This window comes from Cyprinus carpio, chromosome A18 (genome assembly GCF_018340385.1).
Source record: "Cyprinus carpio isolate SPL01 chromosome A18, ASM1834038v1, whole genome shotgun sequence".
Classification (NCBI taxonomy): Eukaryota; Metazoa; Chordata; class Actinopteri; order Cypriniformes; family Cyprinidae; genus Cyprinus; species Cyprinus carpio.
In genome coordinates, this window is record NC_056589.1 from 20,963,623 (window position 1) to 20,982,384 (window position 18,762).

General features: G+C 38.7%; 1 protein-coding gene across 5 annotated transcripts in view; it reads left to right on the plus strand.

Moving 5' to 3' along the window:
* The window catches only part of LOC109110023 (zinc finger protein ZFPM1-like), a 70,267-nt gene extending 51,833 nt beyond the window's left edge, over window positions 1-18,434 (plus strand). For 4 of the 5 annotated variants that reach the window (XM_042775361.1, XM_042775359.1, XM_042775357.1 and 1 more), the window contains 6 exons: window positions 3,629-3,762; window positions 12,546-12,648; window positions 12,741-12,959; window positions 14,652-14,882; window positions 15,022-15,249; window positions 15,646-18,434. In XM_042775361.1, the coding sequence (XP_042631295.1) occupies window positions 3,629-3,762; window positions 12,546-12,648; window positions 12,741-12,959; window positions 14,652-14,882; window positions 15,022-15,249; window positions 15,646-18,011 (3,281 nt within the window). In that variant the 3' untranslated portion in view covers window positions 18,012-18,434. The remainder of the gene's footprint in view (window positions 1-3,628; window positions 3,763-12,545; window positions 12,649-12,740; window positions 12,960-14,651; window positions 14,883-15,021; window positions 15,250-15,645) is intronic. The other variant, XM_042775358.1, reaches the window with a different exon arrangement.
* The last annotated feature ends 328 nt before the right edge of the window (window positions 18,435-18,762 follow it).

The following is an 18,762-nucleotide window of genomic DNA, read 5'->3' on the forward strand; positions in this document are numbered from 1 at the left end:
TTAATTATTTGTATATTTATTTTGTACAAAATTGATTAATTTTTTAGACTGTAATGTGAAGATAAAGATGAGCTATTATAGGCTCTCTCTCTCCCTTTCTATATTAAATGCATATATATCGTATAATATACATATAATAATACAATATATATATATATATATATATATATAATATAGATATATTATATATAAACTGTAATGTATGTTTCTAAAACATGTAATGTAATATATAGTCATTATTTTTATTTATTATTAGTCTTAAAACTTATTAATGTACAGTTAATAATAATAATTAAATATTCTAGTTTTATTATTTACTATTAATAAATAAATTTATTTTAATAGATACCTTGCTTAATTTTTACATTTTTCTAAATGTAATTTTATAAAACTTTGTATTTTTGTGTAATGTAATTTTGATCACCTTTGAGGGAAAAATTAATTGCAAAAATCAAAGGAAAGTAACATCTTATAATGAGCATTTTGGGTAATATGTGCTAAATTGTCATTAAAATGCAAAAAGGTGGGTTTTTTTTTGTTAACTTTGACTTTTTTTTTCATTGGATTCTCCTATTCAGACTTTGTTTTTAAAAAACAACTGAGATTTTACTCTTACTTTTACCTGTTTGCAGTCACCATCTGCTGAGCTATAATAAAAACAGATGGCGTAGGAATTACTTAAGTAGGAATTATCCCAGCGCTATTTTAGAGTAGTCTATTGGTAATAATGGCTACTGTAGTGATAAGATTGGGTCATGTGAGATGTCAGGGTGGGTACTGATGTTGGGCTTAGATTAGAAGCCATACAGTAGATAGGAGCTCTGGGCTGTGGATGTAGGACACTGGACTTTAGACTGCTGATAGAGGCCCAGCCTCGCCTCTCATTAATAACACTCGAACCCAACCCACCACTGACTGATTTATAACTAATCATTTAATACTACCTTTTAGACAATTCTGGTAAGTCTCGCTCTGTGTCATGTTTCTGTCCAGCATCTGTCCCATTCCACCTATGTATCCTTCTCTCTTGCTCCCATTGCCCTCTCTCTCTTCCTCACGTCCTCCCCCACTCCACGTCTCTTGGCTGTGGGAAAGCCATTTTATCAGCGTCTGTCTGTTGTTCTCTGGTGGGGATAGATACAGAGAAGATAGATGAGTTGTTTTGACATGGAGAGTGTTAGACAAACACTCTTATCGGACCCAGCACTTTAGCCCGACCCCCAAAAGCGAGACTGGTGGGGGGGCTAAAGGGGGTTAGGCAGTTTAAACAGAGCTGCACTGGGACAAAGAATGCTGGAATGGACTGGAGCACTGGTCGACCTCCTCAGCGAAGCTCCCTCTGAAGAAGATACCAACTGTAGGGGGGACCTAATTAATAGAGGAACCTTTTTAATAAACATATCTAAAGCATGAATATGTAAAATACTAGGTTGAGAGAGCAGCAGACTTTTTGTGTCAGCTGTCCATATCACTATTTGTGGAGCCTGTGTTTGTTCCTGTGTCAGGCCTGCTCTTGTGACTCACCAAAGCCTTGACTCCCATCACACTGCAGTTATCTCTCATAGGAAAAGTACATAAGTTCTTTCTGTTTTGGTCCAGTGTCACTGCTCGGGTGAGTGCCAAACTCCCCCTAGTGGGTACTAGACTTAGTAGTTTGACTATAGAATTGATGCTCATTAATGCTAAAGACTGAAATAGATATGGTTTGCTATGGTGTTTTGAGTGGTTTTAGCACATTCCTGTGTGGTTGCTACTTGCTACAATAGGTTGTTGCTTACTGGCCCAACCAAAAATAATAATAATAATAATAATAATAATAATAATAATAATATAATAAAATAGTTGCTGTTATCATTGTTTTTGACTCGTTATCTTCCAATAAATAAGCTTAAATGACAAATTTTAGATACCAATTAAATTTTACACATACAATACAAACTCCTATAGCCTAATAAATGTAAAGTTCAAACTTATTAAAGACAAGTGAACAGTCAGTTAATAAGAACAAATGAACAAATTACAAGCAATAGCACAATAAATAAATAGAATAGTCATAAATTAGGCTAAATGATTTTTAGGAAAAAGCAGACAGGCTGAATGAGATGCAGATTCACTGTCTCTGACAGCAGGTGGCACTTATGAAACATCAGCACAGCGTTTCCTTGTTTACCACTGTACACATAGCAGTGCTGCGCTAACACACTACTTTTAATTGGCATTTTAAGAGGAAAAGAAACATGTAAACTCTTCTGAAAACAGACAAAAAAACCTCAGAGATACAGGGGGTTTCATTATGAACCCCCAGTTCAATATTTTTAGGATTTTCTTCCAAAATATTTCACGCATCGTAAACCGTGATCTTGCTCTGCCTGCAACAGTATTTTCTCCATCCATCTTCAGCGCGTCTCAACTGTTTACACACTTCGTAATATTTCCACATATATGACAGTTTGGAAAATTATTGCTGTGCAGTTTTGTGTGCAAGCCAAGAACTTCAACTGATAGTAAAAAAAAAAAAATATATATATATATATATATATATATATATATTATTCATTAATAATTATTGTTTAAGCTACAAAAAATTACTTGTCGAGATAGGTATTTTTGGCATACCCATCAAAAATGTGGTTGTCTGTTCAAGCACAAGAAGACTCTGAAAAAACTTAGAGCTTTTATTAGAGACACGTGCATCTCAGAGTGCGTACAGTATACGTGTGAGTACTAAATGGAGTTGTCTTTCACACGTCTTGCCTGCTGCAAAATCACAAGACTTAAAAAAACACATGCAAATGATTAACTTTCATGATGACGCAGTAGTGGCCCAATCGGGCCAGTGACAAATCCATCAACTGTCCATAGTGTCTTTCGCTCATCGGGCAGTCCTTATTGTTGAGCCCTGTGTACTATTTTTTTTTTTTTTCATATATTTATTTCATTATTTTATATTTTATTAATTTATGTATTATTTCTTTTAACTATTTAATCAGTCTAATATATATATATATATATATATATATATATATAATATATATATATATATATTTTTTATCATATTGGAAAAAAATATATATTATTATTTTTTTTTTTCATTTCTTATATTTGATTATCTTTTGGCATTATCTTATTCCCCATTTAATTTTTTTTGTTTAAATTATATTTACGTTCAAATTTAAGAACACAAGCAATTCATCAAGAATTACTTTTTTATTTTAAATTATTTAAAATGTTTCATTTACCATTATCAGTAATAATATTGTAATATGTTAGAAAATATGTTAGAAATGAAATTACGCATCACAGAACACATCACTGTTGTGATTGCCTAATTTCACCTCTAACATTGAAAATGATTGGTTTGTGCTGTTTTATTTTATTTATTTAGACAAAATTGTATATAATTATTAATAGTGTACATTTATCGTGTTTATCGGCCCATAACATTAATAATTGTCAACTTATTGGCGTATCGGCTAGAATTGTAATATTGGTGGTTCCCTACTTAAGTATGAGCAATAGCTGTCACCTTAGCAAACTCCACTTAAAACAAAACTAACACTCTTGTTCTACCTGTTTTTAATTGTTGTTCTGATGTATTTACACTCTTTTGTGCTCTGTGTGTATACAGATGATCTTATGCTAAGTGGCAGTGCTGATGACTTCAAGGTCCTGGCCCTCAGGGACCTGTCAGATGACACCGTGTGGGGCCCGTTTTCTGGCAGCATCCAATCAGGCGAGACCACAGATGGACCTGCCAATGAGGTAGGTGGATGTGAAGGGATCAGCGATCAATTTGGATATTTGGTTTAAGATTCCTATCTCAGCTCTGTTGTGTCATAACATTACAGTTAATAATATCCCTGGTTAATTAACATGATATTACCATATTGGGATGGGTATTTCTGGACACGTTACCATATACCGTAGCTTTGTGTTGTATTAGAGAATCATTCATGTGTTTGTAGGTCCCATCTGATCATGTGATGTCAACTTAAGGAGAGGGTTCTCCTGGCTCAGACCATGTTCTCAAACATTTTTCAGAGATAACACAGACCTGTACACACTCTTACACACACGGTGAAGTTCCTTGCTTGGCTGATTTCCAGATAAGATGTATTCGTTACAAAATGATGCACGTTTTCCAAACTTGTTTGATTCAAGTAACTTTAGGCAGTGAAATGCAAGGATCGTGGATAGTGTTAAGAAAAACGGCAACCCATCAAATTGAGGATGAATGGGCGGACGTCTGCGTTCCACTGATTCAAAGTGAGGTGTAATCCATGGGAGTATGGGTGTATGCAAATGGCAATGCATGTCTTGAGCGAGTGTCATCTTTTTCCCCCTGTACTGCTTTCGGCCGTTCCTGCACGAGATTGGCTAGACCCCCACCCCCATCCACCAGACGGACGCTTCTCTTTTATCTCAGCGTGGCGCCATCCTCTCGGACAACAAACCCCAGTGATTGATTTCTACTTGATAGGCTCTCATTTCTAAGATTTCATTTATTATGAGAATTTCTAAGGCCGTGCACCCAGCTCTCCCTCCCCTCCCTGCACCTTTCCTTCACCTCCTCCTAATCTCTCTCTCCCTTCCTCTTTCTCCCCCTGTTTCTTTTTTATTTTTTTTTTAAATCTTGCTATCGAGGCAGGGCTTTGTTGATGATTTTCGGCTCAGAACTTTCACATTCGCATTCTATCGCATTTGCTCTCGCGCCCGCTATCTCTTCGTTGAAGGAGTGTATATCTGGCAGAGATAGTGTGTCGAATCTCACATTCCTACGGCATCTCTCGCCGTCCCTCCACATCCTCCTGAGTCTGGAGCTGCTGGGGTCACTAGGCGTCCGGGTCCGTCCTGTCATGGCTGTGCTTGTTTATTTCTCAGTCTCACTTTCTTTGAGTTTAATCTGAGACACTGTGAGAAATGAAACGCGTTTGTTTTGATCACACTGTGTGTGGAGGAGTTTTTGGGAATTTGGGAAGAGAAACTGAATATGTCATCCACATGAAACTGTACTGTTCTAACAGATCCTTTTGTATTGATTATCACTTTCACCTGGCTGTTTTATGTAAATCTTATTATTTGCATATTTACTGAAACCACCATACCATCTTTTATCTATTTGAATGTGTCTTTGATAACCGAAAGACTGAGAAGGTTATATGAACAGTCATATCGCTGTTTCCAGAATTTTTTTTTTTTTGGATGAAAGATTTTTTCTAAAACAGATCAATTAATCAACTTTTACAAAGGTTTTAGCTCCAAAATCTGATTGAATGAGCCATGTTTAAAGACGTTGTGAAATAATTATGCACACACCCTTTTTTCAATTTTTTTTTATTAGACTTCTAAATGACTTACAGTACATGAACTACAGTGTGCACAAAGCGTATTGGGACAAATAAGACGCGTTTAAAAATATATGAAATTCTTTGGATTATAGAACAAACCAAGAGGCTGTGTGAATTTGAGGGAAATATGTATACTTATATCCATTTCTAACATCCATTAAAATCACCTCAAAACCATGTAATTGCAAGAATGATCAGGAAAAGTGAATTTACCTCTAGCTGTTTGCAGATGCCACATGATTTGTTATTCTTGTTTCCTTATGCAATGAGAATTAGACCTTTTTAAGTGTGACTGAAGAGTCTAAAATTTTTAAATATCTTAACTAAATATAATTAGGTTAATGATTATTATGCTTATTATATAGTGTTATAAAAGACACTACCTGTTTGGGGTTGGTAATCTTAAATCTGGTAAATATTTTTTGTAAATGTAGAAATAAAGTAAAAACAGTAATATTATAAAATATTATTACAATTTACATTAACTGTACATGCCACTAATGCTGTGATTAGCCTAGTTTTCCTGTTGACACAAGCAGAACTGTGAAGTCAGACTTTTTGACTTAAAAAAAAAAAACAAAAAACATTCAGTTTCTAAGTGAGTGCAGAATGACTCTCACTTCCACGATGCCATTGTTCTTTCCACTTCGCATCTCCTGTTATTTTTGTGGAACGTCGGCCGAAGACACGATGGTAGCGGGTGGGGAGTTCAAGCGTTATCATGCACCGAGCGACTTTTTATCATGTTTTAGAAACAAGCGTCCCAACTAAAATCCCCCAATAATCTCTCCAGGAGAACTGCTCCGATAAGCCCCGCCACCCACTGCTCTCCAGCCCACTTTTTTGGGAGAGCCCTGCTCCCCTCCTCTCTGCCACCCCACAAAGGACACGTGAAGGTGAGCGCTCTTCATCTTCTCTCTTTTTTCCTCTCTCACTCACTCTTCTTTTTCACACCAACGGGGTTTGTTTACCCCTCATCCCAATCTCTGGTTTATCTACTACATCTGTCAGTAGAGTGATCTCAGAGAGTCACCCCTCGCTACACATGCTTTTCCCTGAAAGGAATGCTTCAATACCCTTAATTATTGCCCCTCTCAATTATCTGGGAAGCAAGTCAGGCTTCATTTGGGAGTCCAATCGAGAGCATCCACACATTGGCACCTGTGGATCTTTCTGAGGGACCTTTTCCCTGCTCTCCACTCGTAGAAGTTCAGAAATGTTGCGAACTAGGTTGGAACATCAAAGGCTATGGCTAATGTAAAAAGACTGACATAAAAATTGTGCAGAAAATAAGAATTAAACAAAACAGGGAGGAAGTGTAAAGAGACAAATAGGGTGGTTTTCTTGTTTTCAGTTAAAATGTCAAAAGATTCATTATTTGATTAATAATTTTAAATAACAATTAATCAAAGAATATTTTGTAAGATACATTTTTTTAGAATAAATTAACAAATTAAAAGTTAGATTAAATTGAAATTAATTAATTTTTTTCTTACCTCAATGGCAAAAAAGTTTTTTTTCTTCCCCTTATTTTAAGCACATACCTCATTTTATTTTGTTAGATTAATTCCAAATATATTCTCTTAGAACAAGATGTTAACTTAAGTAATTTTTTCTTCTTTCTTGTTTGGGGTTGGTAAGATTTTTAAATGTTTTTGAAAGAAGTCTCATTATGCAGACTGAATTTATTTGCTCAAAAATACCAGTTAAAAACGGTAATACTGGTAAAATATTTTTACAATTTAAAATAACAGTTTTCTGTTTTAAATTTTTTTAAATTAATTTCTTACTGTGATGGTAAAGGGGAATTTTAGTAGTTGTTACTTCAGTCTTCAGTGTCACATGATCCTTCATGATCATTGTAATATGCAGAAATAGTTCTCAAGAAGCATTTCTTATATTATCAAATGTTGAAAACAGTTGTGCTGCTTAATGTTTTGTGGTAATATTTTTACCAGGATTTTTTGATGAATGGAAAAAAAAGTGCCCCTTGCTAAATAAAAGTATTTATTTATATACTGTAAAGTACTGATTAATAATTTTATTTTATTTATTTTTTATTTATTGGGAAGCAACAGTACACATCCCTTGAGATATGTTTAAAAGAACGTATGGTTAACGTTTGATTGTGATGTACTTGGATTTGCATGCTTTACGGTGGAAAAAAACGACAGAGAGAGATATGATGGGTGGGGAGTGGAGAGAGGAAACCTTCCTCTATCTCCGAGAGCCTGATCACTGGCAGATCAGGAGCCCGCTTTCCAAGAGTGCCCCTCATTTTCAAATCTCTTATCGCACCTTTTTAAAGTATCACAGTTTCCTATTTTTACATGTCATTTGCATGCTGCTCATAAACACCTGGATGCTGTTTTTCTTGGAGGGATGTGTATGTGGAGATGTGTGCTGCTATTTGGTTTGGGTTCATATGTAGGAGTACATGTTGCGTAAGTGCGATTGGTTGGATGTTGTGCAAACGGAGGCCTGAAAAAAGAGAAAGATGGGAAAAAAGGATATGTGTGTGAGAGAGGCGGGATGAGAGAAGGTTTCTGATTGTTATCGCCCTTCCTTTTTCTTCTCTGTATTTTTGGAGATTCACACACTGACCTCTTTGTTTGGGACAGTATGAACCCCTTTTCTACCCCCCTTTTGGGAAAGAAACCATTTCCTGTGGAAAGGAGATAGAGAGAGGGGTAGACAGAGGGATAGGATTGGGAGAAGGAGAAAGTAGAGGGGATGGAAAAGTGAAAAAGGGATGTGTGGAGAGATATGGAGAGGAATAGATAGCAAGAAGGAGATGGAGACAAAGAGCGTGGCGGAGCATGAAAAGAGGGATATGGACAGATGAGGAGAGGGATAAAGGTGGAGATAGTGGAGAAACAGGAACGGAGGAAGATAACGCTGGAGTAAAAAACAGAAAAATGAGAAAGAAAGGGAGAGAGTACACAGGTTCTGAAGAAACGTAATGTACAGTGAGCGCAGTGTTAGTTTTCGTTTTAGTCATAGTTCTTCTTATGACAAACGTGTTAAATGTAGTCAATATTTAATTGTTTTGTGTCCGTTTTAGTCCATTGTACTCCGATTGAAGTGGTGTGTAATTTTAATCCACAAAAATAACATGTTAGGTCGATCAGGGCTGTGACTGATAAAAAGATCTTATGAACTTTCTGTTCACCAAAGTATCCTAAAACTATGTCTCTGGACAAAAATAATAAGCATCACAAAACTTTTTTTTCACTTCTTGCAAGTGTTGCATCACAGGATTACACATTGTAAGACACATACTGTCATATCTTGAGCAAACACCTTTTAAAACCTTGTTCCATGCTATCATAATGAGCATCAGCTTTAGTGTATTTGTACAGTTTAATTCGTTAAACATTAACATGTGAAGCATATGAAGTGTGCATTCCAGAGATGTATAAATGATTTCTAAGAGTGTCAGAAAGACCGGCCCGTCCTCTGACTGCCGGCAGATGAGTTCAGTCAATTTGATAGGTTTTAATTGGCTCTGTAAACCTGGATGGATTTGACTCGAGGGGTCATACTGTTGGGTCACTGAGAGATACGGTCCTGTTTCTCTCTTTAAAGGAGACGGCGAAAGATTTTTTTTCTCCATGCAGAAAGGAGATGTGCAAAATGAGAAACGAAAATAGTCCAAGAATCATTGCAAATTCAACTTTTATCAGAACGAGAGGAGAGTGTTTTTAAGAATGATAACACTGTGAGCTTGCACACACCAGGCTTGACTGTGGGGGTGTGGTTTAAGGTGTTGTGGTATGATGGTGGTGCACAAGTGCGTGTTTGTGTGCATGGAAAGGTGCATCTACCTCTTTTCCTGATGGCGTGTGTTTGTAAGGAGGAGGGAGGGAGGGAGGGAAGGAGCTGGTTAATATCAGACCAAATAATTAGATTCGCTATCAGGGCGGCGGCAGCAGTGCGGGTATCAGGCAGATTAAAGCACGGTCGTCGTCATTAATATTCATGAGGGAGCAGGGCTCGGACGAGGGGGCTTAGACTGTTCCTCAAAGCTCCATACTCGGTGGGGCTTAAAGCACCACTCTCAAAGTAACCTAGTTCCTTGTGCATCAGGGGGTGGGGGGTATATTCACCAGCACCAGGGTTACACTCTAAAACATGTGGCGTTCTTCCTTTATGATAGTCTTCTTTCTATTCTTCACGCTGTCTTTCAGCTATCCACACAGAGGTGGCATGACTACATGTTGCCTGCATTTTCAGGCTTGTTACAATAAGAATGCATCTTGTTTTCAAACTGTCAGTCATTTAGCATCTTTAACACTTGGTTTCAATTCAGGTATGATTTACAAATAGCATTGTTATATGATGTTCAGATACATTTAAGCAGGATGCAAAATTGACAAAAAGTGCCAAATTGTTGTAATGGGTTTTCCTCATTGGAAATGTAAAAAAATATTGGATACCAAAGGTTTTTTTTTTTCCTCCAGAAAATGCCTTTTTTTTTTTTTTTGCATTAAGATACACAATTAACTTTTTTCTTTCTTTTTTTTTTTTTTTTTTTTTAAAATACTGAAAAATGTTGTTAGATAGCTTGAGATTTTCTCAATTTACTTGCCTTTGCCCGGTGCAATGCAAAAATGGTGTCTTATTAAGTTTTTAATTAATCTGTGTTGCAGATCAATGTCTTAAAATGCATGAAACAAGATCAATTTACTTAACGCAACACTTTTTTTTTTTAAATGTGTTAGATGTAAGTCTATTGTCTAGCTATACTAGATTTTTTTCAACAGAATTGTTTCATAAAAATAAAATCTTAAAAAGTAAGTCTTAATATTTTATTCATTGTTTCTCCTTGTTTTAGATGATTTAACTGTTAAATTAAACTAAAATACTTGCTATGAATAGATTTTTTTTGAAGTGCAGAGGTAAAAGTTCATTTTGGATGATACATTTATGTTGTTTTCTTTGTTGTTATTCAATAAAAAGTACTTCATATTGTCAAAAAAAATCATGAAATAAACACAAACCACCAATCACTAACACTAAAGAACGACTTCATGATATTGCACAAGACTGAACGGGTCTGGATTGTACACAAGGAACGTGCAATTTTCCACATCTGTCACCACACAAGGAAAAATGTTTGCTTTCCAAGATAAACACTGATGATGAAATTTCCCCCAATGTAAGGGAAGTTTGAAGATATTCAAGTCACAACTGAAGTTACCTTTTGTAGTCTGGAATCACTCATGCCACTTAATTCAGATGATCATTCTTGCAATTCCTACAAAAATTATCATTGGAAAAAAACAATGATTTGGAAGAAAATCCTGTGCTGTGATATGACCAAAACTTTGGGCCTCATGAAATATTGGTCTTTTTCTGCTAGATCTTGTGGTTCTTTTTTGCACAAGTGATGCATCTAGTCACCTGTCTTTTATTTATACATAAAAAAATAATTACCCCGCTCTGATTGTCTTGATTGTTTTGAACCGGTTCTTGTTCGCTATTGACCATCTACATCTTCACTTACACCTCGTGCGCATCTGCACATGCGGATCTGTCTGTGTGTCAATATGTGTGTGTGTTTAATTAGAGAGCGCGTTTGTCTGGAAGTGTTTTGTCAAAGGCGAGGGCTGACCAGGCTGCCCTCTCCTTTTGTGAAGCTTAAAGTCGAGTCGTGTTAAATGAGTCTGAAACAAATTAGCAGAAGCACGCAGCACTTATGCCACAGACGGCTCCAGCATTGGGTTTCAAATTAAAACAAAAGGAGCACTATCTCCTTATCAGCACTAGTTCCCCATGAAATACAATACGGCTGTATCTTCAGGCAAGAACAGACAGAATTAGAAAGAAACCCTTCAGCTGTCCTCCTCTGCGGCCCCATCACTTCCCCTCGTCCCTCTCGACTGGTGGCTTTTTATCCTCTTTTACACAGTTGAACTAATGTCTTTTCATTTTCTCCTGTCTTTAAAGTTGATTTGGTAGCATGTCAGGGATAGAAGGACTAGTCTCCCCAAGGGCAAGTCTTTAACTTAGTATAGCTGAGTGAATGAAGGAGAGTGGGGAAGCTTTTCTTAAATATGAGGGTTATTTTTGAAATGCTGCCACCTAGTGGAATGGATCAGTCACTCAATTTTGTGAATTTCAGCCTGAAAATCAACCTTTCAGTTTATATATATATAGCCTGTTATCAGAACCATACAATGCCTTTATTATGATTTTATTGTCAGTCATTCTGCAGTTCATTGTGAGAATTTCTGTTAAATCTGACGTTGAAACGGGTGCGTTTCCCATTAAACCTGTTAACGTATGCTTCAGCTAAACATTGAAACGATTGTGTGGAAAAGTCCAGGTGTGTTTATTCAGATATTTGCCAGCTTGCAATACACACTTCCACCTTTGCATACTTTGCTGTACCGTGTGATATCCCCTTTCCAACCTTCAGGTTTTCTTGGGGGTTTTCCTGTTTTTTTGGGGGGTTTTTTTTTCTCTTTTTAATCTTTTCTTACTCCTTGCATCCTTCTGCCCAGTCCCCTATAGTAGGATGTCTTTGTCTTTATCTTTACCCTTTTAATGTCTGTGGTTAGAAGCGAAATTATTAAGAACGTTGGTCAGGAAGTCTAGTTCTGGTTATATGATATTGAAAGTTAAAAGAGGCATGGTGGATGCTGAATTTTAATGGCACAGTATCAGGAAGAAGGGATTAAATGTGAATGTGCTTTTTGTGTTTCTTTGAACATAACATAAAGCCATTTAAGCTGGAAAAAAATTTCACAGTGTCTCTCACAGATAAACAGGGGTTTGTCTCTCGGAAAGTGCAATTCAAAAGCAGTTTTGTAGTGAATAGACAGCATAAATTGAATGGGAACAGAGGACCTCAAGCCGAAAGATTAGTAGTGGTCAACCAATAAGGGTTTTCAAGTGGTTAAAGTGTTACTAATATCTGCTTTAAAGGCTTTAAGTTTTCATCTCAAAGTGAAAATTTTATAACAAAAAAAATTATTACAGAAGATATTTTAGATTACATTTTTTTTTGTGGTTTTTATTTTGAAAGTTTTTGTTTCTTTACCACATTCTGTGAATGTGAAATTGCATTTTATAACAAAACTTTTAATATAATAGTGTCTTTTGTATAACCTCTGTGTTAGATCTGCTGGATGTGTTTTTTTTAAATTGCACGGCTGACCTTTGTTTCTCTTTCCACTTGTGTGTTTTTAGAGGCCTGTATTGTCTGTGGAGTGTGAGGAGGCAGACTGCTGGCTCAAAAGGATTCCTGTGACCTCAAGCCCCACCGAGTCAAACTGCATCATCTACAGTCAGGGTACAACACCAAAACACTCCCACATGTACTGTACCTCTCACATTCACTTCAGTGTCAGATGGAGAGTCTAACAGTGACTGTTTGTTTTACAGGAGGAGTGTTATTCTGCAAGCTGACGCAGGAGCTGTCCAGTGGTGATGCACTTCTGGCAACGCTGTCCTGCTCCACCACAGATCAGTCAGCGGTGACTCAGACCCAGAGTGTGCGGGTGAAGGAGGAGCCTGCGTACCCCGCTGCTCTGCACTCTGAGATCCAGCTCCTCCCTCAGCAGGCTGGCATGGCTGCCATCTTAGCAACTGCTGTCGTAAATAGTGAGTCACTGCTTACTGATAAACGCATCATGTCTACACAGTTTCATGGATTTTTTGAGTGGGTTTACATCTGTGATTATTGATGTTGGGCCTTGTTTGTGCATATGGGCATAAATCATGACGCATAATACTTAATAGTTAAAAAAAAAACTCCCGAAAGAATGTTGTGACAAAAAGTTCTTATCACAGTTCTGCGTCCACAAAACGTACCATGATTACAAAATTTTTTAGACACTCGAACATGCCAATATTTTTTTAATACTGTTATAATGGAGATGTTCCCCATGATCATAACATATGGAACCATTTATATACCATGGAGTATGAATATAGTAATCTTTCAGTAGCAATGTGTACATATGTAAAATACCTTGTTATTTATAAGTTTGGGTGTCAGTTAGATTATTTTCTTCTTTGTAAGTTAGAAGTTAATACTTTTATTCAGCAAGGATGCATTAAATTGTTCAGAAGTGACAAATCTTTTGTAAAAGTATGTAATTGTAAAAAGGCTTTACCATTTTAAATGCTAATCATTTTGAATTTTCTATTCATCAAATAATGATTGTCCACAAAAGTATCAAGCAGCATAACTGGTTTAAAGTTTTTTGTTATATATATATATATATATTATAACAGCAGTTATTTTAAATTGTAATTATATTTTTACTGTATTTTTAATGCAGCCTACATGTTATACATTCTTACATAATCATTGACTAATATAGTTTTGTATGTTGCTTAAATGTTAATTAAAAGAACTTTTAATTCTTTGAAAGACAAAATTTGAACATGCGTGTAGGATACATATTTGTTTGCATTTTTTAAAGTTGCTAGATGTTGCAAAAAGCATTTAGAATGAAAAAGACCTTATTTCAGCCAACAAACAAAAGATTTTTTTCAAGTTTGCAATTCCATAGTATTTTAACATGGAGACACCTTTAACCTTTAAGTTGCTTGTCATTCATGGCCATCGTCAGTAGGTGGCAGTGTTGTGTCAGTTCCAACTGCTGTAGAGTTAATTGACTGGTACAGCCCTCTCCACTATATCTGCTAAACTGCATGAAGAGTGGGAGTGGACACGGACATGCCATGATGAAGACATGAATAATCACTGTAAATAAGGCTAAAGCGTAAGACATGATCAGCCCAACTTTGTGCTTCACACTGCATTAGCTGGGCTGCAAGTAGACAGATAATTGAGATATGACGGTCGGTGTCAAATATAGCCTGTTCAGCATGTACCCTGATTGTGTGCACACACAATTAACACACTTCACAAACTTGCTGTGCCTGTTGCCGTGGAGATGATGGAACAATTCTGATGGCCTTCTGATTTATTATTGTGTGTGTATTATGTTTGTGTGTGGTTATATATACAGTGGGTGCATTACTAAACATTGAACATCCCACATATAATTAAAAGTGTATCAGTTACAATGGAATAAATAATATCAGAAAAAAACTTTTATTATTGTCTGTTAAGTAATAGTTCTCTAACTAATTAAAGTTTTTTTTGGATTTGTATAATCCATGAATTGCCAGTACACACCAAGCACAAAAATATGCAACACCATGTAATGAGTGGATATCCTTCTCTAAACATCCCCTGTGATAACTCATTATCCTTTCAAGATATAAATAGTTTTTTAGCATTATTTTAACTTGTTGTATTTTGTGTGTTTGTGTGTGCAGAAGACATTTTCCCTTGCAAAGACTGTGGGATATGGTACAGAAGTGAGAGAAATCTCCAGGCCCATCTTATGTACTACTGCGCAAGCCGACAGAAGCAGCAGACCTCGGCCTCTCCTCCACAGGACAAGCCTAAGGATTCATACCCTAACGAGAGGCTGTGTCCATTCCCACAGTGTAACAAAAGCTGCCCCAGTGCAAGCTCTTTGGAGATCCACATGAGAACACACAGTGGTGAGACACTTTTCTCACCGTTTCTTTTTTTTTTTTTTTTTTTTTGAAATGGGCACACTTGCATTAATAACTGTGTTATAGTGAATTATCTGTTTTGTCAGATTTGTAAGTATGTCTTTGTCTCTTAATGTGTCTCCAGTAGAGCGTCCGTTTGTGTGTTTGATTTGCCTGTCATCTTTCACCACTAAGGCGAACTGTGAGCGGCACTTGAAGGTTCACACAGACTCGCTGAATGGTGTGTGTCACGGCTGTGGTTTCATCTCCACAACACGAGACATACTGTATAGCCACCTGGTCACCAGTCACATGGTTTGCCAGCCTGGTTCTCACAGTGAGGTGTACTCACCCAAACTGCCTCTGGCTGCAGGTAACAGCTCTAATATCAGATCACAAACAAATCCAGTACATACTTAGTCTCGATGCTGCATATTAGTTCCTCATACTTTTTAGCAATTCTTTAAATTAATTTTTTTTAATGAAATTTCTCAAGCATGTTAGTTTAGAAAAATGGATTTAGAAAGATATATTTCAAAATAAGTGAATATATTTTATTAATACAACAGTTTGTTTAAATCATGTCAATAACTCAAAAACATGTTTAGACATTACTTCAAGGCTACATCCTGTCTCTAAAACTATGTCCGAACTATTCATCAGGTCTGTTGACCTTTTAAATAACATTATAGACATAAGTATTATTAATCACGAGATTTAAAGAAGTCGTCCTGTATTTGAGTGTCTGTCATTTATTTCTTTGTGACAGGCTTGAGTCCAGGAGACTCTGGCATTGTTCTGAAATGTCAAGTGTGCGGCTACTCCGCCGACACACCTGCCCTACTACAACAGCATGTACACACACACCTGGAAGTGAGGGTTCCGGCAGAGAGGAGCCCTGCACCTCGCAAGAGCAGTCCTCCTTCCTCTGAGCTTCCAGAGCTGCAAGAGACGGAGCCTGCTGCCTGCGTGCCGCGACCAGACTCCTCCAGCCCAGGAGCCAATGGGAGCTCAGCCTCTCAAGGCTGCAGTCCCCTCAACCAGCTCAATATCAAAGAGGAGCCACGTTCAGACTATGAAAATGACTCAAAGGAAGAAGAACAGGCGGGTAGTCCTGAAGGAAATGCTGTGGAGGCAAGCTCATCTCAGTCTACTTCACCTAAGAGCCCCACGGTGGTGGCGGTTAAGACGGAGCCAGCCAGTCCAACTCCAGGTTCCAGTCCCGTACACCCTGGAATGGGCGGTTCTGTTCTCCCTGGAGGTGCAATGTTTCTACCACAGTACATGTTCAATTCCGAGGCTGCCATAATGCCACAAGCATCTGAGATCCTGGCTAAGATGTCTGAGATGGTACACAGTAGGCTTAAACAGGGACAGGGACTGGCAGCTGGACAGCAGAGCTTCTACCCACCAGGCTCTCCTGCTAGCGTTCACAAAGGAGCCACGTGCTTTGAATGTGACATCACCTTCAACAACATCAACAACTTCTATGTCCACAAGAGGCTTTACTGCTCCGGCAGGCATCAGCAAGGTGAGGCAGCAGGCCCGATGAAGGAAGGGGCGGTCACAGCAGCTGCTCCGGCTGCCATTCACGCTGCTTCACCCCAGGCCAGACCAGTCAGCCGCGCAGCTTCGGCCTCTCCTAGCTACCCTGACCCTGCCCCAAGAGGCACAGCCTTAGAGCCCAAGTTAGTGGAGGTGAAAACTGAGGATCCAGGGCAGAAAGAGGCCACCTGCTCGTCATCCTCAGAGGGAGAGGGACCTGGAGGAGGGCAGGCCAGTGAGGGTAGTCAAAGTCCTAGTGGCTCCACTGAAGACCCAGACGATGATCCCACTCGCACCTTCTGCCAGGCCTGCAACATCCGATTCAGCCGCCACGAGAACTACACTGTCCACAAGCGATTCTACTGCGCCTCGAGACATGATCCCTCCATCCAGAGGCCCAATTCTGGTAAGACCGCCTTCCTTCCCCAACCTATCCGCACACGCAAGCGCAAGAAGATGTACGAGATCCACATGGCTCAAACTGAGGCTTTGGCCAATGCCACTGCTTTGCCGTCAGCAACAAGTCTGGCGGTGAAACAAGAGGGCTCTTCCCTTCCTCCATTGCCCCAAGTATCCACTCCAACACGCAGCTCAAGTCCTGAAGTTGACGGACCCATCGACTTGAGTAAAAGACCCAGACTAAGAGAAAGCCAGAGAGGGGGCAGTGTTCCCGCTCTGCCCCTTACTGACTACCACAAGTGCACCGCCTGCAGCATTAGCTTCAATAGCATCGAGAACTACCTAGCCCACAAGACCTACTACTGCCCTGCAACTACCCAGCAACCGCACACTATGGAACAGCTTAACCGGTTGAAGAGACCTGCTTCCACCTCACCAAAGAACCGTGCTGTCGACTTGCCCCCTGATGCCAAAGGGCTTCAGACAGGTAAAACCGCAGCGGTTCTGCATTCATCCGCCCTACCTGGCTCTGAATCCACTCCTCCACATGTGCAGGGACCAAAGACACCCAGCACTTCCCCAGTAGTGTGTCCTTACTGCCCTCCCAACAGACCGCTGACCTGTAATCTGATGGAGCATTTTAAAATGACTCATGGTCTGGTGCTCACACTACAACAACATTCGGAGATGCAGTCCTCTGGAGTCAGTCCTAGTCCCAGCCTTAGCCCACGGGAAGGAGCTCCTCTCACCCCACCTAAAAAACCAAGCCCTCTGCACCGTAAGGACAGTGTGAATGGCCGGAGCATCAAGGTGGAAGCAACATCTCCTTCCTCACCTGTGCTTAATGGAAGTCCGCTAGAAACCCAGTCCGTGGGGTCTGGTTCTCCAAAAACCACACCCCCTGCCCACTCCCCTACAGGAGTAACTGTGTCACCTGTGCCTGAAATGTTAAGAGAGGTGAGGCAGCTAGGCCACACCCCATTACCTACACTCCTCCCTGAAAAGGCAGGCCTTGCTGTAAGCCATGTCCACACAACTCTGTCCACGCCTAAAACACCCCTCGCCTCTCCTCTGCAGAACGGGAACACCCGCTACTGCCGGCTGTGCAACATCAAATTCAGCAGCCTCTCCACATTCATTGCACACAAAAAATACTACTGTTCCTCTCACAGTGCCGAACATGTCAAGTGAGCCCTCTACCTAGTCAATTCTGCCATTCCTCTTATGCATAGAAGTGCCAATCATGGCACTGCCGACCTGATCCGGACAGAGCATGATAGTGGGACTGTTACTAGCCAGATATGGACGTCTCCATACCGACCATGTTATCTGGTGTTGTTACTATGGTAACTTATTACACGTTATGGGTCAAGTTTGTATTACACTAAGAGATGAGACTACCTGCACACAGATTGTGCCCCACTGACCTATTCCCTCATCCATGCAGACTTCTTTCATCTGTGAGTTTATAAATCTGCTGATGGAAAGTGACATCTTGCCCTATAATTTGCTTTGAAAATGCTGTTTTAATCACTCCTATGTTTTTATGTTTATTTGAATCAATGATGGCATTGTATATTTGTAAAAGATTGTTTGACTGAGCCATTTTTGTTTTTTTTTGTTTTTTTTTTGATTGTTTGTTTTTGGTTATTTCTGATAGTTGGTGTATTTATTTTGTTTATGTTTTTTTTTGTAAATTGACTGGATAGGAGAGAAGAGAAAAAAAAATGGAGTACAAACTGAGTAACCCAAAATTTGTGTCACCTGGTTACCAGTTCAAGATGAAAGTTTTTGAATGATAAAAAAAAAAAAAATGTGAAGAAACTTTATCATCTGTCATCCTCATGCATTTCATGCGAGTTAAATATAGTACCTTGTTTCTTTTGAAAGAAATACTTTGTTTTGGTTTTCATACTGTCAAAAGGAACCATTTTAATCTTCC